General features: G+C 59.2%; 2 protein-coding genes across 2 annotated transcripts in view; both read left to right on the top strand.

Annotated features, from left to right (window-relative positions):
* BCAM (basal cell adhesion molecule (Lutheran blood group)) overlaps window positions 1–9,450 on the top strand; it is a 12,049-nt gene extending 2,599 nt beyond the window's left edge. Inside the window, exons 2-16 of the mRNA XM_077747220.1 lie at window positions 6–85; window positions 1,870–1,991; window positions 2,523–2,751; window positions 2,831–2,901; window positions 3,039–3,135; window positions 3,232–3,414; window positions 3,835–3,971; window positions 4,296–4,452; window positions 6,425–6,540; window positions 6,653–6,794; window positions 7,125–7,261; window positions 7,431–7,575; window positions 7,667–7,811; window positions 8,804–8,921; window positions 9,017–9,450. Of these exons, the coding sequence (XP_077603346.1) occupies window positions 6–85; window positions 1,870–1,991; window positions 2,523–2,751; window positions 2,831–2,901; window positions 3,039–3,135; window positions 3,232–3,414; window positions 3,835–3,971; window positions 4,296–4,452; window positions 6,425–6,540; window positions 6,653–6,794; window positions 7,125–7,261; window positions 7,431–7,575; window positions 7,667–7,811; window positions 8,804–8,921; window positions 9,017–9,022 (1,885 nt within the window). The 3' untranslated portion in view covers window positions 9,023–9,450. The remainder of the gene's footprint in view (window positions 1–5; window positions 86–1,869; window positions 1,992–2,522; window positions 2,752–2,830; window positions 2,902–3,038; window positions 3,136–3,231; window positions 3,415–3,834; window positions 3,972–4,295; window positions 4,453–6,424; window positions 6,541–6,652; window positions 6,795–7,124; window positions 7,262–7,430; window positions 7,576–7,666; window positions 7,812–8,803; window positions 8,922–9,016) is intronic.
* Window positions 9,451–12,417: 2,967 nt separating this feature from the next.
* Window positions 12,418–15,668, top strand: part of NECTIN2 (nectin cell adhesion molecule 2) — a 33,048-nt gene continuing 29,797 nt past the window's right edge. Inside the window, exons 1-2 of the mRNA XM_077747219.1 lie at window positions 12,418–12,422; window positions 14,993–15,023. Coding sequence (XP_077603345.1) covers window positions 12,418–12,422; window positions 14,993–15,023 — 36 coding nt within the window. The remainder of the gene's footprint in view (window positions 12,423–14,992; window positions 15,024–15,668) is intronic.

Below are 15,668 nucleotides of genomic sequence, written 5' to 3'. Positions count from 1 at the left end.
AACAGGGAGCCCCAGGACGCCGGGGCCGGGGCGCGCAGGGCCCCCCGGCTGCTGGTGCTGGCGCTCCTGCTGGGGGCGCACCCAGGTACGGCCGGGGCAGAGAGCGGGGCGCCGCTGGGGGTGGCCCCTGGGGACCCCGAGAAAGGGAAGGGGGAAGGGGCTCGCATCGACCCCGGGAAGCCAAAGCTGGGAGCCCCGGGGAAGGGGGACAGGGGAGCATGGGTCCCACCGAGGCCCACCGAGATTGCTGGGCAGAACCCGGCAGGCAGCGGATCGGACACGACCGGAGAAGTCCCTCCGCCCCTGGAACGCGAGTCCCGGGATTCCCGCTTCCTCAGACCCNGTTTCCCCAGGACACAGGAGACAGAAAACCCAGGGTTTCCCTCTGAAAAGTTCTCAGGTTTTGAGAGAGTCAGGGACCTTACAGCTAGTTCCCAGGGAGCCACATGCGTTTGAGGCTCCCCCCCACCCCCACCCCCTTGATCTGGAGTCAGAGCCCAGACTCTCAAGAACTACCATCCCTCGGGGAAGGGCTGGAGCGCTGGCCCTGGGCAGTGACGGTGGAACAGTGTTTGCGAGTGACAGTGCGCCCTTCCTGGGGCCCCGATAAATCCACACACCTGCCTGGTGGTGGGAGGGAAGGAGGCCTTGAGGGGCTGACAGAGAGACGCGAGAGATCAGGGGAGAGAGATCTCTCCATCCTCCTCCAGCCTGTGGCTCAGACTGGCCCCAGGGACCGGCCTGGCCCCACGCCCCTCCCCGGGGCCAGGCCTGGGCCAGAGGTGGGTGCCTGCACTTCCAGGCCCCTGGCACAAGCATGGCAAATAGTGGGTCCCCAGAGGCAGGGCTGGGTCAAGCTGGGCGGGGAAGGAAAGGGAGGTTCTCAGAAGTGAGAGCTGATGCCAGGATGCCAGCCCAGAGGGTGAGAGAGCATGGCTTCCCCAATGGGAGCAGCTCTGTCTGCCAGGATCCTGGGACGGGAGTCCAGCCGCACTCTCCCCTCCCCGCCCCCTGCGTCCACCCCCTTCCCTGCTCAGGACCCGGGATCCTGGGCTGCACCCCTCTCCTGTTTGGAGGGGACACACCTTCTCTTCCCTGCCCCGTCAAAGAGGCAGAGGGGCCAAGGCGTGGGTAGGGGGATCTGGCGCCAGGCCGGGCAGGTCCGGGCCAGCCTGTCCCTCCCACATTCCTGAAACCTGCCCAGCCCTGTCCCCCCTTACCGCCCCCACACACCCATTCTGCCTCAGCGGCAGGCCCAGCCCCAGCCCCCGACTCATGACAGGGACCCAGGGGCTGAGAGACACGGAGACAGGGTGTCAGGGTGACAGAGAGGCAGAAACTAGAGATGGAGACCCAGAGTGAGGGGCAGAGAGGGAAAGACACATGGCCCTGGCGACGTGCCAGGCCCTGCACAGGGATGAGCTGGGGCTGGCCCTGCCCTTCGGGGGCGGCTGGTCTAGTGGAAGGAGCAAGGACAGGTGCAGTCTTACCCCCGGAGGACTGGACAGAAGCACCCAGGGCCCTGTGTGGCCAGGGAGGAGCCTGTGCCGATGGGTTTGTAAGCTCAGAGATGTGAGAGATGATGTGAGAGATGGAAGGAGGCAGGAGCTGGGCTGAGGGAGGAGGGGCTGGAGGCCTGGATCCTGGGTCTGAGGGAGGAGGGGCTGGGGGCCTGGACCCCTGGGTCTGAGGGAGGAGGGGCTGGGGTCCCTGGATCCTGGGTCTGAGGGAGGAGGGGCTGGGGTCCCTGGATCCTGGGTCTGAGAGAGGAGGGGCTGAGAGCCAGGAGTCCCAGGTCTGGGGGGGAGGGGCTCTGTGTGGAGGGCTCTCCCCGACGGAGGCAGAAAGAGCTCAGTGGCTCCCCTGCAGGTGCCCAGGCTGAGGTACGCCTGTCTGTGCCCTCCCTGGTGGAGGTGATGAAAGGCGAGCGGGTCGCCCTGAACTGCACCCCCCTGGGGGCCCACGACCATTTCCTGCTGGAGTGGTTCCTGGTGAGTGCTGGGGGCTGGGGGGCAGGGGGTGGCCAAGGGGCCTGGGCCTGCGCACGTGCATTCCCTCATCAGAGCTCAAAGGACCTAGGAGCTCCACCCGGTTGCCTTTCCCGTTTTACAGATGGGGAAGTTGAGGCCCAGCAGGGGAAGGACACTCCAAGGTCCCCTGGTGTCTGGGCACCACTGAGACTTCCGAGCATAGGCTCCTGAGAGAGACCATTCAGAGATAGACAAGGAGATAGCAAGAGACCCCCGGACTGCAGGACTAAAGGGAGAGAAGAAAAAGAGGAGATGAGAGGCAGAGACATGGGGCAGAGAGAGGAAGAGAGATAGGAACAGAGCGCGATGGAGAACGAGGGACCTAGGGAGAGGAAAGTGCCACACAGCCCAGGGAACAGGGATGGGGGGGAGGTGACAAGAGGAGATAGGTGACCCACAGAGCAGCAGACGGAAAAGGCCGGGGAGAGAGAGAAAGAAACCCTGGGCAAGGCAGGCCCGGCGGCCTGGAGCTGAGGCCCTCCCCGCCCGCAGGCAGACCGCTCTGGTGTCCGGCACCGGCTGGCCTCGGCCGAGCTGCAGGGCTCCGAGCTGCAGGGCAGGGTGCTCGACTCTCGGGGCCGCAGCCCCCCGTTCCAGCTGGATGCCCAGGGGCGCCTGGTGCTGACCGAGGCCCAGGTGGGCGATGAGCAGAACTACGTGTGCGTGGTGAAGGCGGGCGCGGCGGGCACCGCGGAGGCCACCACGCGGCTCCACATGTTCGGTGAGTGTCTGCGGGCGCCCCGGGGAGGGGCGGGCTAGAGCCCAGGAGAGGGCTCCTGACCCGAACGTCTCCCCCACAGCAAAACCAGAGGCCACCGAGGTCTCCCCGAACAAAGGGATCCTGTCTGTGGTGGATGGCTTTGCCCAGGAGGTATCTGGGGCTGGACCTCGATTTCAGGGGCCTGTGGGGGTGGGGGAGGTTTGCACTCTTGCATCCTGGGGCAGGAGAGGGCTGGGGGGCCCAGAGGTCTGGGTCAGAGCCCAGGGCCACGCCCGTGTCTGCCACAGATCGCCACCTGCCACAGCCGCAATGGGAACCCGGCGCCCCAGATCACGTGGTATCGGGACGGGCAGCAGCTGGAGGTGCCCATGGAGGTGAACTCAGGTGAGCTGCCGCGGGAGCCCAGCCCGACGCGGGATGGGGCTGGGTGGCGGCGGCCGCTGGCTGACCGTGACCGACCGCCTCCCCCGTTTCTGCCAGCTGGCTACATGACCAGCCGCATGGTCCGGGAGGCCTCGGGCCTGCAGTCCCTCACCAGCACCCTCTACCTGCGGCTCCAGAAGGCCGACCGGGATGCCAGCTTCCACTGCTCCGTGCGTTACCACCTGCCCGCGGGCCAGCACGGCCGCCTGGACAGCCCTCCCTTCCGCCTCACCCTGCACTGTGAGTCCCTGCCGGTCCCCACCTTCTCCCGACCCCCTGGCCCCCAAGCCTCATGGCCCCGTCCTGACTTCTGACAGCCTCGAGCACTCGGAAGCCCACGGGCTTCAAAACTAAACATGCCGCGCCCTCTCCCTGGAATCCCACATGGACCTGTCGCCCACACTGACCTCTGACCCTTGACCGCTACTCTCGGCTCAGCTCAACCTCTGACCTCCGGTCACTGATCTCAGAACGAGTGTGAACCAAAGCTATGACAGATGTGACCCCTACCCTTTGACGGACCAGAGCCTTCCCCTTTGCTGGGGGCCTGACTTCTCTCCCTGAACCCAGCCCTCACCTTTCCCCCTTGACCTGACCTACCCTTGACCCTGCTCGCGAGTCTGCCCTGACCGGTCGTCCCCCCTTTGCCCTTTCCCTTAGATCCCACGGAACACGTGCACTTCTGGGTGGGCAGCCCCTCCACCACCGAGGGCTGGGTTCGCGAGGGGGACTCCGTCCAGCTGTTTTGCCGGGGCGACGGCAGCCCCAACCCGGAATACACATTCTTCCGCCTTCAGGTGACTCACCCCGTCGTTCCTTTGGAAGCCCTGGCCCCTGATCTCTGTGACATACTGGCCTCCGCCAGCTTCTGACCCTTCGGCTGGGTGGCCCCTGGCTTAGCAAGGCGCTCACAGCACCTCTGAGCCCTGATTCGAGAGGGTCCTAACTTAGCATGATAGCCGCCTCGGGCGCCCCCTGGCCGTGGGCTCTGATCTAGAATGACGCTAACCCGGTGGCCCCGACTCTGACCCGGGTGACCCTGACCCAGCATGAGCGCCCCCGCCCCCCACGCCCGGGCCAGGGCGGCTCCTGAGCCGGGCTCCTCGTCCCTGGTCACCCAGGACAAGCAGGAGAACGTGCTGAAAACAAACCTGGAGGGGAACTTGACCCTGGAGGGGGTCCAGCGGGGCCAGAGCGGGACCTACGGCTGCAGGGTGGAGGACTATGACGCCGCCGAGGATGCGGAGCTCTCCAAAACCCTGGAGCTGCGCGTGGCCTGTGAGCGTCCCCGGGGAACGGGCAGGGGGGCCCTGGTGCCAGTGGCCTCCTCACCCTCACGCCCACACAGCCCTGCCGGGAACCCTTCCTCTCCATTTCTGGGGTCCTCGTCCTGCTCTGGATGGTGCCCTCTGCCCCCCAGGTGCCTGCCCCAGCCCCCTCCAGTCTCCCGTGCCAGGCAGCCAGAGAGCTCATTCCAAGGCACAAACCTGACCTCCACCTGCTCCGAACCTGCTGTGGCTCCCCAGTGCCCCCGAGAGAAAGTCCACACGATCCACCCTGGCCTTCAAGGCCCACCTGGCTGGCTTCACCTTTGGCTGGGACCCATCTCCCCACCAAGGCAGTCTCCTCATCTCAGCCAAGCTCCTCTCGTCATTTCCAGGTTAGCACCCCTGCTTTCCACCATCCACTTCTAACCAGTCTCCAGGGGCCCAGCCTTCTAGTAAAGCCTTCTTAGTCGGCTTGCACCCGAGCCCTGTGCAAAGGCCCTGTTCCTCCTTGGCACTCCTTCTGCCTCCTTTCCTGGGGCTAGACCCCGAGACCTGGGTTGGGGATTCGTCTGTGAACAAGGCAGCCCCGCCCCCACCTTCACAGATATCCCAGCCAAGTAGGGGAGACAGGTAGTGAGTAGTGAACAAGGTGTTTTGAGTAACGATGGAGCATCTATAGGGACCAACGCAGAATGAGGGGGTGAGGGACTGGCCAGGCCAGCGGGGACTGTTCTAGATGGAGGATGTCGCAGGCTCCTTCTGTCCCTGTTCCCCGGGAACCAGATCCAGACTCCGAGAGCTCTATGTGGGAGGTTAATGGGAAGCGCCTTGGGATCCCCATTGATGGAGGCTGGAGAGGGGATGGAAACAGGAACGGCCAGAGGCAGAAGATTAGTCTCAGTTTCAGTCGGCCCCACGGGGCACTGGGAAGCTGGGATGGCCCCCTTGGGGGTAAGGGAGCTGGGCCTTGATGCCCCCACACCAACCGGGCATTGCACGTGCCCTGCCTGAGGAAGGGGGCGTGACCTTGAGCGAGGGGCTCTCTGCAGCTGAGGCAGTTCCCAGAGAAGGCTGACAGCTGAGGGCTGACAGCTGAATCCTTCTCAACAGCTGGGGGAGAACAAATCCTTCAGCGCTAGATGGGAAATCTGAGTGTCCACCACAGGGAGTCAGAGGGGCCTCCCTGGGAAGGGGCCATTGAGTAGGAAAACCAAAGAATGTGATCAGAAACATGAAGAGCCAGAAGAGGCGCTTCCAGGCAGAGGGAACAGCAGGTGCGAAGGCCCCGAGGCAGGACCCAACATGGCGGAAGGGAGAGAAACAGCAAGAGCGTCGGGTAGCTGGTGTTTGGGACAAAGGTGAGGGGTGGGGTGCCATGAGAAGTGAGGTTGAGGAGGCAGGTAGAGCTTAGACCAGGCAGAATCTTGGGGGCTTTAGCAAGGGATTTGGCGTCTATTGCCAAGGTTACCCGGTCACCACTGCGAGATTTCACACGGGAGGCGGGGCTGACCAGCGCGTTTTGAGCGTTTTGAAAAGATCCGTCTGGCAGCTCAGGGGAGGAAGCCTGGCCAGTGGGGACACCAGTGAGGAGGTGGCTGCGGTGGGCCAGGCTGTCGGACCCGGATGTCAGAGACGGAGAGAAGTAAGAAAGTCCATTTCGAAGGCAGAGCAGACAGAGACTCAATGAAAAGATGGGTTGGGCGGTGGGATGGTAAATCCGAGAAGGAACACCTCACCCCNCCACGTCATGCATTAACTGTGGGCCCAGACATTGGCTCTGGAAGAAGGTGGATGAGATGGATCTGTGCTGGAGTTAGATGTAGGCTCGAGGCTTGGCCTGGAGGAGAAACCCCAGCAAGCTCTACTTCCGGTTGTGCACTCCCATCTGCACCCCCAACCCCAGCCTTCCTGGAGAGCCCCTGCACCGAGCGGGCGGGGGTCCGGGGAAGGTGACAGTGGTGACAGTCTGTACCCCCCTCCAGACCTGGACCCCCTCGAGCTCAGCACCAGGGAGGAACTTTCCTTACCCTTGGGTAACAGTGCAGCTGTGAACTGCTCCGTCCAAGGCCTGCCCACGCCTGCCCTGCGCTGGACCAAGGTGAGGGGGGGGCCCCACAGCCCTGGGACCACCCTCCACCTGCACCCTATCCCTTCTCTCCACCCCTCCCTCACACCCGCCCTCCTGGCCACCTCCTCCTCTCCCTTGCCAGGACTCAGTCCCACTGGAGAATGGCCCCACACTCTCGCTGAGCTCCATCACCTTCGATTCCGCGGGCACCTACGTTTGCGAGGCCTCCATGCCCACCGTGCCCCTCCTCAGCCGCACCCAGAGCTTCAAGCTGCTGGTCCAAGGTTCGGGATGGGGCAGGTTTGGTTAGGGACAGCGGGGGTGGGGGCACAAACGAGCCAGGTCTNTTATTTTTGAGAGAGAGACAGAGTGTGAGCGGGGGAGGGGCAGTGAGAGAGGGAGGCACAGAATCTGAAGCAGGCTCCAGGCTCTGAGCTGTCAGCACAGAGCCCGACGCGGGGCTCGAACCCACAAACTGTGAGATCATGATGTGAGCCGCAGTCAGATGCCCAACTGATTGAGCCACCCCGGCAGACACCCATCCTTCTCTTTCTCTCCCTCTCCTTCCCCTTCTCCGATGGGCCTCTTGCTCTCCCCTCCCCCACCACCCACAGGGCCGCCAGAATTAAGGGCCGAAGAGACCCAGCCCAAGAGTGAGGGCAGCTGGAGGGAAGGAGATGAAGTCAGGCTGGTCTGCTCTGCCCGCGGCTACCCGGTGCCCAACCTCAGCTGGAGCCAACTGGGGGGCAGTGTAAGGGACCTTTGTCTCCATCCTCAGCCTTGCGGGACCCAGATGCCCTCCCCCACACCCTTCCGGGAACCCTGCCCCCTCACCGATCCCTGGGGGACTGGCTATCCTCACCTCTGCCCTCCCCCGAGCCCTTGAGCCCACGGGCCGGGGCTGATCCAATCCTCCACAGCCAGCAGAGCCGGCCGTGGGAAGGCAGGGCTGGGTGAGCAGCACCCTGACCCTGAAGGTGACCAGCGCCCTGAGCAGAGACGGCGTCTCCTGTGAGGCCTCCAACCCCCATGGGAACGCCCGGCACGTCTTCCACTTCGGCTCCGGTGAGGAAGGAACCGCAGGGGGCACGGGAGCCTTGCGTGGGGGCAGGCAGAGCGCTGCCGGCTGACCACCCCCCCCATCCCGTCCCTGTAGTGGCGCCCCAGACTGCCCAGGCCGGAGTGGCTGTCATGGCTGTGGCCGTCAGCGTGGGCCTTCTGCTCCTCGTCGTTGCCGCCTTCTATTGCATGAGACGCAAGGGCCGCCCGGGCTGCTGCCGGCGGGGGGAGAAGGGGGCTCCGTGAGTGGCCCGCGCCCTTGGAATTGACTTCTGTAACCTGACCCCAGCCCTGCACCCAACTCTGACTTCACCTCCAACCTCAAGTCCACACCCAGCCCGTGTGGCCAGCCTCAGCTGCCTCCTGTCCTCAACCCCCACCCCCGGCTCTGACCCCAACCCCAACCTGCGTTTTATATTCAACCCCAAACCCAAATCCATCCCCAACCCCATCGACAGATGAAATGCAGTCCTGTCTCCAACCTCAAACCTAATCCATGACCATTCCCAAGGCCAAGTGCACTCCCACCCCGTCTCCTCTGCCACCCCAATCTCCTCCTCCCCAACCCCAAACCCGGTTTATAGCTAACCTCAAAGCTGTGCATATAACCTCTCCAACCCTGACCACATCTGCCTTCTCGACGCCAGACCCCACGACACCCCTAACCTCACTCTGAACTCTAGTGTCTCCCTCAACTGCATCCCCGGCCCCAAGGCCCCTCCATCCTCACCTCCTCCCCATTCCTTTTTTTTTTTTTTAATTTATTTATTTTGAGGGTGGGGGATTGTGAGCAGGGGAGGGGCAGAGAGAGAGGGAGCGAGAGAATCCCAAGCTCGGTGCTGTCAGCGCCGAGCCCGACACGGGGCTCAGTCTCACGAACCATGGGATTGCGACCTGAGCTGAATCAGGACTCGGATGCTTCACCGACTGAGCCACCCAGGCGCCCCACTCATTCCCATTCCTAACTCTGATCCCATCCACCTCTGACCTCTCCTGAGCCCCGGCACATGGCCACCCTCCGCTCCGCTCCGTAGTCATCTCCAAACCCATCCCCGGGGCTGACCCCAGATAAGTCACCATCTCCACCTCCTACGGCATCCCACCCATCCCTAACGCCAAAGTCTTTACCATCCCCCACCCCCGGTCCATCCCATCCCCAACGGCCTGTCTTCAGTCCCTCCCCCAGGCATAACAGCCCCCAACATGGCCTCCAACATTCTGCCTCCTCTCCCAGGCCACCTGGGGAGCCCGAGCTGAGCCACTCGGGGTCTGAGCGGCCTGAGCAGACGGGTCTTCTCACAGGAGGTGCCTCCGGAGGACCCCGGCATGGCAGTGGGGGCTTCAGAGACGAGGTGGGTGAGGGCCTGGGCACCCTGATGCGGGGGGTATGAGGTGGAACGGCCTCCGTGGGCACAGGCGCGGGCTGACCTCGCTACCTTGTCCCCAGTGCTGAGCCCAAGGGCCTCTAAGAGGCTGCACCGGACCCGACATCAGAGAATCAGCATCAGAGAACCAGGCCTGCTTGCGTCTCCGCCTGCCCCCACCTTCCCACTTCGGCCTCAGCCCGCCCTTCCCTTCCTTCCTCTGCAGGGGTGGGAGGGAGGGTGGGGAGGAGGAGACCTTCCTCCAGGGAATGTGACTCTCAGGCCCCAGAATAGCTCCTGGACCCAAGCCCAGGGCCCGGCCCGGGACAGGACAAGGCTCCGAGGCTCCACGGCTCTGAGGGTCGGCTGGCGAGGGCGATTTTTACCTCCTGCCCCCATTGCTGGTCCCCCGCCCCACCTACTGCATAGTCTGACACTGGATCTGGGCCCCACCCCCACCCAACCTCATCATCTGTGGACACTGGAGTCTGGAATAAATGCTGTCTGTCACATCACACCATGCCGGGGCCAGAGCCTCCTGTGGGGATTGAGAAGGGAAGGGGGCGCAGGTGACACTCCCCGCCCCCCTTGGAAGAGGGTAGGGTGCTATTCCTGTAAGTAAAATTCTCAGATTCGCTCGCTTGCTCGCGGAGCCCAAGAGGGAATTGAAGCTGCTGGACGGGGGGAGAGCTTTCTCAGAGCTGTGGGGTGGATGGAATTAGGGAGAGAGCCGCGCCTTCTGGGAAAGGCATGGTGTCTCCAACGGAGGGTTCCCTAGGGAAGGAGGGGTGGCTTGGAGAGGGACCCACAGAAGGGTTTCCGGGGCAGAGGAGAGAGAGCGCAGAAACAGTGAGGCCAGTTAGAGACTTGCTGAGGCCAAGAGCTATTTCAGAGAGGGATGCAAAGACGGGAGAGTGGGGGAGGGAGTGGGCTGCAGAGCTCAGAGATAAGAGAGACGGAGATCTGGGGAGAGAGAGGCAGAGATGGACAAATAGGGACAAGGAGAGAAACAGAGCTGGGACTCAAAGACAAGCGCAGTCAGAAAGGGGAGGAAAGTAAGGCCAAAAGGAGCCGCCTAGAAGCAGTGGGAGGGCGGTGGGAGGCGGGTTTGTGTGACCTTGGCCTAGGGGCCACCTCCCCGGAGCCGGCCGAGCCCATCAAATGGAGATCAATTACAGCTGGGCAGTGTCACCTGGGCAATCACACCTGCTTCTCCGTCCTCGGTTTGCTCTTCCACAAAATGGATGAACTGCTAAGGGAGCCTCCTGGTAGGCGACTGATGCCAAGATCCCTCCGGAACAGAGGACCTCACCAGCCTAATTAAGATGCTCCAACCCCGCTGTTTACTGAAGCAGCTTAAAACAAATGAGAGAAGCCGGAGGAATGAGAGGGGGCCGGTTAACACCCTTAGATCAGGGCACAAGTGATCGAAGGACCCCACCACGTGAGTTCTGGGACACACCCACCTCCGGAGTCGTGTCTCCCCACCGTGTGGCTCTGATGCCCACGGTGGGGGGGGGGGGGAGCCACAGGTTCTGCACCTAAAAGGGTGTCAGGGCCACGTGGGGGCAAACACCCCCAACCACGACTGGAGCTATTTGAAAACCTGCTTGGCAGCCGTGGCTTTTTTTTTTTTTTTTAATGCTTATTTCTTTTTGAGAGAGAGAGAGACAGAGTGTGAGGGACAGAAAGAGAGGGAGACACAGAATCTGAAGCAGGCTCCAGGCTCTGAGCTGTCAGCACAGAGCAGCACATGCGGCTCAAACTCACAAACAGCGAGATCATGACCTGAGCCGAAGTCGGAAGCTTAACCAACTGAGTCACCCCAGCGTCCCAGCCATGGCTTTTACCTCCATGGCTTTTACCCCAGGACGCAGAGACCAGCTGGAGTCACTGGCAGGAAGGACCTATGGACACCTGGATACTTAGGGCTTACTCAACCCTTCCGTCCTTCCCACCTCTATTCAAATCATTCTTGTTCAGATGTTTTTTTCTTTAAGTAGGCTCCACGTCCAAGGTGGGGCCTGAACTCACCACCCTGAGATCAAGAGCTGCAAGTTCTACCAACTGAGCCAGCCAGACGCCCCCTATGTTCAAATTATTCTTAATTTGTGTACCAGGCCCAGTGAATTGCTTCTTTTTTTTTTTAAGTTTATTTATTAATTTCGAGAGAGTGCACACAAGTGAGGGGGAGAGAGAGAGGGAGAGAGAGAGAGAATCCCAAGCAGGCTCCACACTGTCAGTGCAGAGCCTGATGCAGGGCTTGAACTCACCAACCATGAGATCATGACCTGAGCCAAAATCAAGAGTTGGACACTCAACTGACTGAGCCCCCCCGGCACCCCCGTGAGTTGCTTCTTGAAATCCGTTCTTTGTTTCATCATCTGTTTCCTTATTTGTGTGGCTTTCTTGTTTTCTTCTATATGGCAGAAGTGAATTTTTTTTTAATATTTACTCTTTTTTGAGAGACAAAGCACAAGCAGAGGAGTACCAGAGACAGAGGGAAACACAGAATCCAAAGCAGGCTCCAGGCTCTCAGCTGTCAGCACAGAGCTGGACGCGGGGCTCAAACCCACGAACTGTGAGATCATGACCTGAGCTGAAGTTGGCCACTTAACCCACTGAGCCACCCAGGCACCCCAAGAAGGGAATATTCTTTAAAAACACATACAGCAGGGCTGAAGCAGAATCTGAAGCAGATTCTGGATCTCCCTCTCTCTCTCTGACCCTCCCCTTCTCACTCTGTCTCTCTCTGTCTCAAAGATAAAAAAATAAAATAAAAAACAAAGCACATACAGCAGAAACATACGGCGGACCACTGACTAGTTGGGAGAATCTGATAACCATGGAAAGTGTTTATACAAAGCCTGTCAGAGTACTTCCTCAGTACATGTTTATTTATTAGTATCATCACACAAGGAAAATGAAGGGACAGAGAGAAAAGCAAAATAGGGTCTCTTGGTCCAGGGAAGGGACCAGGTGGAGAGAAATACCACTGTTAGAATAGACATTGGTCAGGGGGGATCTGGGGAGCTGGAGAAGGGGTGAGCAGATGGCTAGGGGAAGGGAAGAGAGGGGACCCCAAGGAGAAAGGGCCTCTCTATGCTCAGCACCTGGTCCTTGAGTCAATAAGAGGAGGGTCCGGCCCCTCCTCCCAGGAGGGCATACATTTGCATAAGATCCCTCATCTGCATGGCATCCTAGGAAATTTGCATATAGATGGCAGCCTGTGCCCTCAGCCTGACCCCTCCCAACTTGGCCAAGGGTCTGCTGGGAGAGGCAAGAGGAAGCTCCTGCAGGATCTAGGGCTCCAGGAAGTAAAAGCAAGTTTGCAGTAAACTTCCCTTTTTGACAACCTTCTGTGGCTCCCTATTGCTCTCAAGTGCACGAGCCGCCCTTCGCTTGGCATTTAGGACCTAAGATGTTGCCCCTCACACATAGCCCACGGTTCCCTCTCTCACACATGCCCCCGCCTTGCGTCTTCATGACGTAAGTATTCCTGGAATGCCCTTCCCCATTTCTCCCATTGTCATAAAGCTTGCTTGTCCTTCAAGGCCTGGCATCTTGAAGTATTCTGCAAAGTCTTCACTCTCCTTTTCCTGACCTGGCAACTTTACAGGAATCTGTGCCTCTTTGGGACTCCTCTAGGTTTTATTTAGTAAGGATATGTTTGGTTGCAATTGACCAAAAAAAAACAAAAACAAAAAAGGAGGTAAAAAATGTGCGTAAATGAAAAGGGAAATTATTCATTCGTATAGCCAGGATGATCAAAGGCTGACTGTCTTCAGGCATAGCTGGATCCAGGGACTCAAATAGTCTCATCAGAAAGCCATCCTGGGGTGCTTCGGTGGCTCAGTCCATTAAGCATCTGACTTTTTCTTTTTTAGTTTATTTATTTATTTTGAGAAAGAGAGAGACAGAGAGTGGGGAGGAGCAGAGAGAAAGAGAGAATCCCAAGCTGGTTCTGAACTCTCAGCAAGGAGCCCAACTTGGGGCTTGATCTAATGAACTGAACCATAAGATCAAGACCTGAGCTGAAATCAAGAGTCAGTCACTTAGGGGCCCCTGGGTGGCTCAGTCGGTTGGGCATCCGACTTCAACTCAGGTCATGATCTCACAGTTCCTGAGTTCAAGCCCCACGTCGGGCTCTGTGCTGACAGCTCGGAGCCTGGAGCCTGCTTCGGATTCTGTGGCTCCCTCTTTCTGCCCCTCCCCCGCTAATGCTCTGTCTCTCTCCATCTTTCAAAAATGAATAAACATTTAAAAATCTAAAAAAATAAAAATAAAAAGAGTCACTTAACTGAGCCACCCAGGTGCTTTAAGCATCTGACTCTTGATCTCAGCTCAAGTCTTGATCTCAGGACCCTGAACTTAAACCTTGTGTTGGAGGGTGAAGCCTACTTAAAAAAATAAATAATAATGGGGCGCCTGGGTGGCTCAGTCGGTTAAGCGTCCGGCTTCGGCTCAGATCATGATCTCACGGTTCGTGGGTTCAAGCCCCACATCGGGCTCTGTTCTGACAGCTAGCTCAGAACCTGGAGCCTGTTTCAGATTCTGTGTCTCCCTCTCTCTCTGACCCTCCCCTGCTCATGCTGTCTCTCTCTCTCAGAAATAAATAAAACATTAAAAGCAAATAAATAAAGGAATCTTCTTAAAAAAATTAATAAATAATAAAAAATAAGATAAAATAATAAAATAATAAAATAAAAATCTGATAAAAAATAGTGTGCTCCTTTACTATTCATTCAAGAGGAAGTCTCAGGGCTAATTTCCATTGGGTGGGAATGAGCCCCACCCCCACCCCTGAACCAATCCCAGTGGCCGAGGGATCAAATGCACTGATTGGCCAGGACAGGATCAGGCTCACTGATTGGCCAGGACAGGATCAGGCTCACTCGGACCGGAAGGACTGAGTGCAGGGGACGCCCTATAGGAAACCTTGGTGGTAGAGCAGTAGACTCTTGGAAGAAGAAAAAAAGGTTACAGGTTGCCAGGCAGGTAAATACTTGGCACCAACTCCAAAGCTCCCGTCAGGAAGACTCTGGCCTTGTGCCTGTACCTCCCGGCAGCTGCGGCTCTTCAGGGAAGTGCCATGGGACCTCTCGACACTGAAAGCTGGCTTCTCAGGCATGAGCCCCACCCAGGCATTTGTCAACAAACATGGCAGTGCTCAGCGTTAAGGCTGCCCACTTCTGAACGTTAGGGGAGATAAAGTCCAGCTTACCTCCCTGGGGCTTCCCTCCTGGGCGCATTTGGCCAGGAGGGCTGAGCTCACTCACAGAAAGGCCCAGAAAAGAGCAGGTGCTACAGGGCCTTCCCGGAAGAAATCTCCCTGAGGACTGCGTATTTTGTTGAGGGGAGAAAGGGAAGTGGCGAGAGAGGCAAGGATATCACAGAGCAAATTAGTGGCAAAGGCCTCACTAAAAGCCAGAGATCCTGGCCCTCTAGTCTGGCCCCAGACTGGGGAGAGGACAGAGAGATCACATTTATTATTATCCACCTATTTGTCCAGCTGGGCTAATACCGGGCCTGTGCCAAGCCTGAGATACATGCCTTGTGGAGGGCACGTAGGGTAGAGAGGGTAAGAACGCAGACTGGCTGGGTTAAAATCCCTGCTTGTTCCTTTCTTGCTGGGTGGGCCCTGGATTTGCCATTTTGTAACTCTGTTGGGCCAAGTGGCTTTCATCTCTCTGTGCCTCAGTTTCCTTATCCCCTAGGGTCAGATGTGGGTTATTTGAGATAAGAGGTACAGAGCACTGAGTGTGTACCCGGCACACGGTAAGGGCTAACTACAGTTATTAACAGTATTACCAAGACTCGAAGGCGGGTCAGTAAGAGTCTCTCCTACTCTGAGACCTTGCCCTTTGGGGAGGAGAGCTCAGGCGTGTGGCGTCCGAAAGGAGGGTGAGTCTAGGGGCTCCTCTTTCTGGGGACAAGAAGGTTTCAAGCATCTGCCCCCAGCTGATCGGCACCCTCACCCGAGAGGAAACGGAAAGGAGGGGTTTCAGGCGCTCCCGCCCTCACCCCCCTCACCCCGACACACTGGGCGGCCTCACCAGCTCCCCCGGTCAGCCCCAGGAATGTGAAGAGGTAGGTGGGGGTGGGGAGGAGCGGGCGCCGCCGGAGAGAGACAAAGGGGCCGAGTCAGAGCGAGAGACACACAAAGACGCGAGGAGGCTGGGAAGATAGAAGTGGGACAAGGACAAGGGGAGGGACCGGCGGAATCCGGAGGCCCGACCCTCGCCCAGCCCCGCAGGGCCGGCGAGGCGCGGGGGGCCGGTCTGTGCTGCCCCCTGGCGGGAGGCCGCGGTCACGGGGAAGTACGGACCGAACAACGCAGGAGGAGAGGACAGGGGGAGGCCGGGAGCGAGAGCCACAGAGAACAGAGGCAGGAACAGAGAAGAGATCGAGAAGACACATCGAGATCGAGACACAGCGACAGAGTCAAAGGGATGGAAAGAGACGGTGATAGAAAGACAAAGAGAGCAGAAGTACCAGAGACACAAAGCGACACCGACACGTGCGGCCTCCAGAGACAGAGGAGATCCAAAGATAGTGAGGGACACAAAGCCCAGAGACACTGAGAGAGGCACAGAGGAATCTGGAAAGGAATGGCGCGGCGACGCCCAGAGTCCGAGGCAGAGATTAGAAAGACGTAGGATAAACCGAGACGCACCCAGTAGCGAGACAGACACTGGACGAGGGGCAAGAACTAGGAAAGTCTCGTCGCGGACC

Source organism: Crocuta crocuta, unplaced genomic scaffold (assembly GCF_008692635.1).
Source record: "Crocuta crocuta isolate KB4526 unplaced genomic scaffold, BGI_CrCroc_1.0 scaffold334, whole genome shotgun sequence".
Taxonomy (NCBI): domain Eukaryota; kingdom Metazoa; phylum Chordata; class Mammalia; order Carnivora; family Hyaenidae; genus Crocuta; species Crocuta crocuta.
The sequence above is the reverse complement of the archived record's forward strand: the minus strand, read 5'-3'. Positions and strand labels throughout refer to the sequence as shown.